Source organism: Nansenia antarctica (genome assembly GCF_963989245.1).
Source record: "Nansenia antarctica genome assembly, chromosome: 17".
NCBI lineage: Eukaryota > Metazoa > Chordata > Actinopteri > Argentiniformes > Microstomatidae > Nansenia > Nansenia antarctica.
This window is the reverse complement of record NC_137687.1, coordinates 9,255,519-9,265,518: the sequence shown is the minus strand read 5'-3', so window position 1 is coordinate 9,265,518 and position 10,000 is coordinate 9,255,519. Positions and strand designations below refer to the sequence as shown.

The following is a 10,000-nucleotide window of genomic DNA, read 5'->3' as shown; positions in this document are numbered from 1 at the left end:
ACCATACCAACATCACTCTACAGCCATGTCACCATACCAACACCACTCTACTCTACAGCCATGTCACCATGACAACACCACTCTACACTACAGCCATGTCACCATACCAACATCACTCTACAGCCATGTCACCCATACCAACATCACTCTACAGCCATGTCACCATGACAACACCACTCTACAGCCATGTCACCATACCAACATCACTCTACAGCCATGTCACCATACCAACACCACTCTACAGCCATGTCACCATACCAACATCACTCTACAGCCATGTCACCATACCAACACCACTCTACAGCCATGTCACCCATACCAACATCACTCTACAGCCATGTCACCATACCAACACCACTCTACAGCCATGTCACCATACCAACACCACTCTACAGCCATGTCACCATACCAACACCACTCTACAGCCATGTCACCATACCAACACCACTCTACAGCCATGTCACCATACCAACACCACTCTACAGCCATGTCACCATACCAACACCACTCTACAGCCATGTCACCATACCAACACCACTCTACAGCCATGTCACCATACCAACACCACTCTACAGCCATGTCACCATACCAACACCACTCTACAGCCATGTCACCATACCAACATCACTCTACAGCCATGTCACCATACCAACACCACTCTACAGCCATGTCACCATACCAACATCACTCTACAGCCATGTCACCATACCAACATCACTCTACAGCCATGTCACCATACCAACACCACTCTACAGCCATGTCACCATACCAACATCACTCTACAGCCATGTCACCATACCAACACCACTCTACAGCCATGTCACCATACCAACATCACTCTACAGCCATGTCACCATACCAACATCACTCTACACTACAGCCATGTCACCATACCAACATCACTCTACAGCAGGGGTGCCCAATACGTCGATCGCGATCGACCGGTCGATCGCAAAGGTAGTATGGGTAGATCGCATGGCATTGAACAAAACGAAAGGAAAAAAAAAAAAACGAAAAAAAAAAAACGAAAAAAAAATATATAGTTCGCCTATCATCCATCCTCACTATGGCTTTTGCCACTTGATTGACGTACAGGTAAGCCAGTCTGAGATCTGATCTTTTCACCTACACCTAACACGCGGTTCACCACGCATGCGCAGTCAACAGCACCAACTACAAAATACAAAATACCGGCGAGACTAATTACCTAGTTAGCCTTCCAATTTCTTCTATTTACTATATAATACTAAATAAAGGCTATACAAATGAGTGGGGAAGCTGGACCAAGTAAGAAACCAATAACGTATAACTTCCATCCAGAATGGGAGGAGGACTTTTTTACACTATGTGATATTGGAAATGCGTCTGTCTGATCAGCAAATCTACGATGGCTATTTCGAAGAAGGGAAATGTGGCAAAAGAGCGAAAACGTACGGCTGCAACGATAGCTTCTTATCGCGTCAGTCACGTTCTTGTTAAACACAAGAAGTCATTCAAAGACGGCGAAATTGTGAAAAAAGTTTCTCGAGGCTGCAGATTGCCTTTTCGATGACAGATCCACAGTGGCTGATGACACCTTGCAACCAGCTCCTACAGCCCTGACTATTAGAAACTAGCTGCCTCCTCCCAGTGCCAGGTCTCCCACTAAGGTAGAGAAATGCATTTATTTCCTCCTTTCAAACTAGGGAACTACCTGTTTTGTATCTGGTTTACTTTTCTGTTTGTTGGATCAGTAGTTGGCTATGGTACTGCAGACTGGCTGTCAGTGTGTGAGTGAGAGAAAGTGAGTGTGTGTGTGTGTGTGTGTGTGTGTGTGTGTGTGTGTGTGTGTGTGTGTGTGTGTGAATGTGTGTGAGCGAGAATAGCAAAGAGGGAGGGTTTGTGATGGTCTTCTCCTGTGGCTGTGTGACAGAGAGAGGGAAAGTGTATTGTGAGTTTACTATGCAGGCTGGGAACTGTGTGTGTGTGTGTGTGTGTGTGTGTGTGTGTGTGTGTGTGTGTTTGTAGTACGTGCATGTACGTTTGCGATGTTGAAACTAGACTGGTAGATCTTGGCAGACTGGCTACTTGAAAAGTAGATCTTGGTTCCAAAAAGTGTGAGCACCCCTGCTCTACAGCCATGTCACCATACCAACATCACTCTACAGCCATGTCACCATACCAACATCACTCTACAGCCATGTCACCCATACCAACATCACTCTACAGCCATGTCACCCATACCAACACCACTGAGTCTGCCCAGCAGCAGCTCATGGTCAACAGAGTCAAACGCCGCGGACAGATCAACAAACAGGGCAGTGCTGCTTTCTGTCCAAGTCATTAATAATGTCTGTGTGTGTGTGTGTGTGTGTGTGACTGAGTGAATGTGTGTGTGTGTGTGGGTGTGTGTGTGTGCATACAATTCCAGGTCCAAAGGTTCACCTCAGAACCTTGATGTGAGATCATTGTATGAACACTGCCGACCTTGCGATCATTAGACGACGGCTCTACCTCCTGCGCCACAGCCGCCCCCTCTAATCAGAGTTTGTTTATGTATCTTTGTTTGGGTTTGTTTGTATGTTTCCCTGTTGTAAATACTTGTTTTTGCTTTTGTTGTTGTTGCCGTAGAGACGAGACGGGGACCTTGTCTGGTGACGAGGCGACTCGTAACCACGGTAACCACGGTAACCACGGCGTCCCCCTCTCCAAGCGCTCAGAGTCTCCCAACTCCTTCCTGGACCAGGAGTGTCGCCGTCAGGACGAGGAGGAGGAGCCTATCTACTGCACCACGCCCACCTACGGTACTCTCTCAGGGTGTGTGTGTGTGTGTGTGTGTGTGTGTGTGTGTATGTGTGTGAGAGTGTGTGTGAGGACAACTGTTGTAGTTGTTTCTTTCATCACAATCACTCTGTTCATTGATTTCAGGAGAAGTTGTTTGGCTGTTTTAATTATCGTGATTCTGTCATATCCAAGTGTATTCAATGGCCAGGTTTGTCTGGTTCCTCAGATAAACAGAAGCTAGCTAGCTCTGCTCTCAGACACAGATAAACAGAAGCTAGCTATAGCTGCAGGGCTCTCAACACACGCATTTCAACCCGTTCACACGCTCACACTCCGCGTGTGTCTCACGCCCAATGCGTGAGACTTGAGAGCCCTGTAGCTGTGTTCTCTGACAGATAAACAGAAGCTAGCTAGCTCTACTCTCAGACACAGATAAACAGAAGCTAGCTAGCTCTACTCTCAGACACAGATAAACAGAAGCTTGCTAGCTGTGTTCTCAGACACAGACAGAACACTTAGAAGACAACTGTGAGAGGCGAGGAGGGGAAAGAAAGTAATTGCACTGCAGTTCTGCCAGACGAGTGCCAGTTGTGTGTGAGCTGGGTTTAAAAGCTTGTGTGTGTGTGTGTGTGTGTGTGTGTGTGTGTGTGTGTGTGTGCGTCTGCAGGCAGGCTGAGGCCTATCTCCATGCCTGCTGAGTGTAACTGGGTTGGCGATTACGAGGACCCGTCCAAGCTGAACAGAGAGGGCCGCCGAGGTGGGTTAGTGTGTGTGTGTGAGTGAGTGTGCGTGTGTGTGTTAGTGTGTGTGTGTGTGTGTTAGTGTGTGTGAGTGTGAGTGTGTGTGTGTGTGCGTGTATGGGTTAGTGTGTGTGAGTGTGAGTGTGTGTGTGTGTGTGCGTGTATGGGTTAGTGTGTGTGAGTGTGAGTGTGTGTGTGCGTGTATGGGTTAGTGTGTGGGAGTGTGTGCGCGCGCGCGTGTGTGTGTGTGTGTGTGTCTCTGGGCGCCTGCTGGATTCTGTTAAATGTCTCAGTTTCTCTTTATTATGTTTAGAAGATGAACACCCTCTCTCTCTCTGCCAGGTGGAGATAGAGAGAGAGAGAGAGAGAGAGAGAGAGAGAGAGAGATAGAGAGAGAGAGAGAGAGAGAGAGAGAGAGGCGGAGGGATAGAAAAGAAAGAAAGGAATAGGGATGAAAGAGAGAATAGAAGACGCAGAGAGACAGAGAATGAAAAAGAGAAAAAGAGGTAGAGTGAGATAGATAGATGTACAGTAAAAGGATAGAAAGACCTAGAAAGAGACAGAGAGAGAGAGGGAGAATGAGAGAGAGAGAGAGGAAGAGAGAGAGAGAGACAGAGAGAGAGAGAGACAGAGAGAGACAGAGCGAGAGAGAGAGAGACAGAGAGAGAGAGAGACAGAGAGAGACAGAGAGAGATGAGGAAGAGTGGAAGAGGCAGAAACAGAAATATTCTCGCTGACCTCCACCTGAATCACTCACGCTGTTGCCATGGAGACGCTGACAGCAGACTCTGCTTAATGTGTCACCTCCCATTGGCTGCTGCCTGGCAACCAGGGGAGGAGGGGGTGGGAGCATGGGGATGTCAACATGTGGTCCTGACGCATTAGCCCATCGAGCTCAAGTCCCAGCACACACGCACGCACACACACACACACACACACACACACACACACACACACACACACACACACATACACACACACAGATGTATTCCTAGTATGACAAAGTGCTACTGTATATTGTGATGGAGGACTTTGATCAGCGTCTTGTTGTCTTGTGATTGGCTGTTCTAGAATCTTGTTGTCTTGTGATTGGCTGTTCTAGAATCTTGTTGTGTTGTGATTGGCTGTTCTAGAATCTTGTTGTCTTGTGATTGGCTGTTCTAGAATCTTGTTGTCTTGTGATTGGGTGATCTAGAATCTTGTTGTGTTGTGATTGGCTGTTCTAGAATCTTGTTGTCTTGTGATTGGCTGTTCTAGAATCTTGTTGTCTTGTGATTGGCTGTTCTAGAGACCTCTCTGCTGCGCTACGTGGGCTTGTCAGGCCGAGAGGAGAGGTCGGGGTCTGAGGACTACTCCGCCCACACTGGGCGGAGCCAGAAGCGCGACACCGGCAAACAGAACAACGACACGGGCAGGCGCACCAAGAGGCGGAGCCACCACAGCCAGAGCCCCTCCCACTACGTCCTCCAGTCCAATCGGAGGTCGGATGTCGCGGCAATAGACCCCGCCTCCCACTACCACGTGAGTGTGTCCTCCATCTGTGTCGTAAACACGGAGTGTCGTGGATTTAAATGAGACTCGAGATATTTTTACTTTAAAATCTAAGTATAATAATATAACCGCAAGCAGCAATGGGGCGTGGTCCTACAGATATGCCCCCATAACCATAAATGGGGTGAGATTGACAGACACGGGGTAGACCTACAGACAGGTTGTAGATCGACAGACACGGGGTAAATCTACAGACAGGTTGTAGATTGACAGATAGGGGGTAGACCTACAGACAGGTTGTAGATTGACAGATAGGGGGTAGATCTACAGACAGGTTGTAGATTGACAGATAGGGGGTAGACCTACAGACAGGTTGTAGATTGACAGATAGGGGGTAGACCTACAGACAGGGGGGTAGACCACTCACCTAATATGGGCCAAGTTGAACTCTTGATATACTAAGCTATGATATTATGAAGTACCCTAGGACCACGGGCCTGTAAGGTACCAGTCACCTAATTATGGCTGTCTTTCACAACTGGAGTTGGACCCAGCCTACTGAAGGTAGACTGAAGTGCCCACTCACACACAACACATCCCTTGTATAGTGTCAACATATACGACACAACAGCGATAGGAGTCCTGCATCATAAATGTTTATGAACCCGTTCTCCAGTGAGTGTTCAGCTCAGGACAGTCCTATAGGCACAGTTACAGCCACAACAGTTATGCTAGACTACATTCTGTGTGAAATGGACAGACATGTTCCCATAGGCATTTTACAGAATTCATACATGTTAAATCTCTCTACAGGAGAAAGCACACTATGCGCACATTCAAAATCACTGAAACTGCATTGAACATAATGGCAAAGTAGAAAACATTGTCTTGTTTTGCAAATTCTGCTTTACAAAAGTATATATTTTAAGCATGTAGTGGATATTTATTTATTATATGTGAGGTGGACTACTGTGTGTATGTGTGTGTGTGTGTGTGTGTGTGTGTGTGTGTGTGTGTTCTAGCATGACTCACTGTCCTATTAGCTTTGTCTGCAGTGACCTAACAGGTCTTGACTGCATGCCCTTGTATACTGTAATTGTGTCTCAATGGCGTGTGTAGTTTGTGTGTGTGTGTGTGTGTGTCTGCGTGCTGTGTGTGTGTGTGTGTGTGTGTGCGTGTGTGTGTGTGTGTGCGTGCCTGTGCTCCTGCTGTGTGTGTGTGTCTGCGTGCCTGTGCGCGTGCTGTGTGTGTGTGTGTGTCTGCGTGCCTGTGTGTGTGCCTGTGTGTGTGTGTGTGTGTGTGTGTGTGTGTATGTATGTATGTGTGTGTGTGTGTGTCTGCGTGCCTGTTTGTGTGTGTGTGTGTGTGTCTGCGTGCCTGTGTGTGTGTGTGTGTGTGTGTGTGTGTGTGTGTGTGTGTGTGGGTGCCTGTGCTCATGCTGTGTGTGTGTGTCTGCGTGCCTGTGTGTGTGTGTGTGTGTGTGCCTGTGTGTGTGTATGTATGTGTGTGTGTGTGTGTGTGTGTGTGTGTGTGTGTGTGTGTGTGCGTATGGAGCGGAGCGTGGCAGATGGTCAGACAGTGGGTGTGGGCGGGACCGTGTCATCTGTCCCGCTGAGCGCAGGGTGAGGATTGGCCAGCCCCCAGCTCTGACACGTGTCAGGCTGTGACCTCACTGTGACATCACTGTGACCTCTGACCCTGTTTGACCAGGGGCGTAGTAAGGAGGTTATGGAGGTTAAAACACAAAGAGAGAAATGTGATGTGATCTTCTATCTGAATTATTGTTCCATTCAACCCTGACTACACCTCCTCTCTCTCTCTCTGTCTTTCTCTCTGTCCCTCTCTCTCTCTCTCCCTCTCTCCCCCTCTCTCTCTCCCCCTCTCTCTCTCTCCCTCTTTCCCCCTCTCGCTCTCTGTCCCTCTCTCTCTCTCTCCCTCTCTCTCTCTCCCCCTCTCTCTCTCTCCCTCTTTCCCCCTCTCGCTCTCTGTCCCTCTCTCTCTCTCCCTCTCTCCCCCTCTCTCTCTCCCCCTCTCTCTCTCTCCCTCTTTCCCCCTCTCACTCTGTCCCTCTCTCTCTCTCCCTCTCTCCCCCTCTCTCTCTCCCCCTCTCTCTCTCTCCCTCTTTCCCCCTCTCGCTCTCTGTCCCTCTCTCACTCTCTCCCTCTCTCTCCCCCCCTCTCTCCCCCCCCCCTCTCTCTCTCTCTCCCCCCCCTCTCTCTCCCTCCCTCTGGTCCTTCTCTATCTGTTCTATGTTTAGAGGTGTGAGAGGTGATACTGGGTGTTAGAGTCCTCAGTGAGGGTGACTTTTACCTCTACTCCCCAGTGTGTGTGTGTGTGTGTGTGTGTGTGTGTGTGTGTGCGTGTGTGTGTGTGTGTGTGTGTGTAGTGTTCTGCCTTCCCCAGCTCTCTCCTCCTCCTCCTCTCGCAGAGATCTGTCGTCTCTTATATCCAGTGAATTGTGCAGTGAACAGAGTCGACTGATTCATCCTGACACTCTCTCTCTGCCTCTCTCTCACTCTCTTCCTCTCTATTCATCTCCCTGTCTTTCCCTCTTATCTCTCTCTCCTCCTCTGGCTCCCTCTCCCTTCTCATCTGCCTCACTCTCTCTTCATCTTCCCCTGTTTCCTTCTGTCTTTCTTTCTCCTGCTCTGGCTCATATCTCTCTCTCTCTCCCCCTTCTCTCTCTTTTCCCTTCATCATTTCTCTCTCTCTCTCTCTCTCCCTCTCTCCCCCCTCCCCCTCCCCCTCTCAGACATACCAGCAGTCCTCCTCCCTTGCCTCCAAGACCAGGAGGAAGAGTAAAGGTGAGAGGACAATCAGTCATTTCCTGTCTGTCATTAGCTGCTCCTTCTCATTCACTCTGTCTCTCTTATGGCTATTCCCTCCTTCATTATCTCCCCCTCCTCTCACCCTCTGAGGATCTCCCCCTCTCTACTCCCCCCCCTCATCATTATGACCGACCCCTATCTCTATTCTTTTTAAAATGATATCCTTGTTTTTATTATATATTTCTTTCACAAAAGCATAAAAAAAACACAAAATATAATTACGCATACAAGACATATAATTAGGGTGTGTTGTTGGTCTGGGTCGCTGCAAAGACAAAGGCAGACGAAAGAGAAACCCACAAATGGATGACTAACTAACTAACACAAATACAATATCCGTCATTTCATGTCTATTATATATTCTAGAAACAAATACAAATACAAATTAAATAATTATTTCGCCTAAGAAGCCATGCACTATATGAGTCTGCTTGGTTTTGGTGAAGTCCTCAGATTTGATGCCTTTGATGTCATAATACATCTTTATCTAATGACTCTGATGTCATAATACATCTTATCTAATGACTCTGATGTCATAATACATCTTTATCTAATGACTCTGATGTCATAATACATCTTATCTAATGACTCTGATGTCATAATACATCTTTATCTAATGACTCTGATGTCATAATACATCTTATCTAATGACTCTGATGTCATAATACATCTTATCTAATGACTCACAAACCATAAATATAATGTAAAGCCCAATGCACACAACGTGCAATTTTGTTGCACGACAACATTCGATTCTCAATTCTTTGAATTATTTCAATTGGTGTGAATGGAGAATCGAATGTTGTTGTGCGATAATATCGCATTGCACGCCGTGTGCATTGTCTCATTCAAAACAATGGAATCGAATTCGGCGGTGCAACAAAATCGGGGCCGTGTGCATTGGCCTTAAGACGTTTGTTTGATTTACAGTTTATTTATATGCGTTTTCTTGCCGCTATTAAGGCCATATCAATATCTATTAAGGCCTTATCTTAAGGCCATATCAATATATCTGTTAAGGCCATATCAATATATCTTTAATGTATTCCAGGAGCCTGGAGGTGTAATACAAACTTGCAGACATAGAGACAACATATATATATATACTATATATATATACATATATACTTTGACTAACCAACAATGATCAAAAACAATGTCAGTCCAAGATTGCAAAAGCTACAGCATTTGACCTTTGACCTTTGACCACTGTTTGGTTCGTTTTTGGCTGATTTTGAAAGAGATTGTGAAAGAATATTGAAATATCTACATGAATTATCTAAAGAAAAATCATCCCTGGACAAAAAACAGTCTGGTTCATATGTATGAAACTAGACGTGTACTGTTATAACTGCTGAGTTAGAGCTTAAGCAATGATTTTATAGTCCACATCAAGAAGCACAAGTGGTCTTTATTTTGTTAATAAGAGTGATGGCTGCTACACATAAATATTGGGAAAGCTGCGTTTCTTCCAGACAGACAGACAGACAGACAGACAGACAGACAAACAGACAGACAGGTGTTAATCACAGGGAGATAGTAGCTCATTAAACATTCAGAGCAGTGCCTAACTATACAACCCTCCAACTCAGGAGCCTCTCCTTCCCACTGCAGTTTGTGTTGGCGGAGCCAAATGAATGATTAAATAAACAAACAACAATCATAATCTGTTGTCGCTTATTACTGTTAACTAATAATTGGCGCTTGTGGAACTGCAGCCTCTTAGCTACGACCGAATCACAGCCGTGCTGATATTCAGTATGACAGCACTCCCTCTCGTGTGATATTGCTTAACTATAATAATTATATAATTATTAATTAATTACGACCGAAAAGTCTCATTAATCTGGAGAGAATCATCCATTCTTAAACCTCCATCTGTTTGTCTTATTTTTAGAATTGTTTCTTTCGGATCATGTTCTCTATCTGCCAAGACAACAATTCCCTGGCTGTTTCTCCTTGCTCTACATATTTTTATTTTTATTTATTTTTATTAATAATTCAATAGCATAGTGTTTATATAACTCTATTTCTATCTGACACTGAGGACCAAGTGAGGGTAACAAACATTGATTAAATAACAATGATACAGTAAATCTGGGGCGGCTGTGTCTCAGGAGGTAGAGCCGGCGTCTAATGATCGCAAGGTCGGCAGATCGGCGGTTCGAGCCCCGACTG

General features: G+C 46.2%; 1 protein-coding gene across 1 annotated transcript in view; it reads left to right on the top strand.

The window, feature by feature from the left end:
* cnksr2a (connector enhancer of kinase suppressor of Ras 2a) overlaps nucleotides 1-10,000 on the top strand; it is a gene marked incomplete at both ends in the record, with an annotated part of 53,607 nt that overhangs the window by 24,640 nt on the left and 18,967 nt on the right. The window contains 4 exons of the mRNA XM_080547841.1: nucleotides 2,611-2,783; nucleotides 3,431-3,520; nucleotides 4,792-5,024; nucleotides 7,747-7,798. Of these exons, the coding sequence (XP_080403967.1) occupies nucleotides 2,611-2,783; nucleotides 3,431-3,520; nucleotides 4,792-5,024; nucleotides 7,747-7,798 (548 nt within the window). The remainder of the gene's footprint in view (nucleotides 1-2,610; nucleotides 2,784-3,430; nucleotides 3,521-4,791; nucleotides 5,025-7,746; nucleotides 7,799-10,000) is intronic.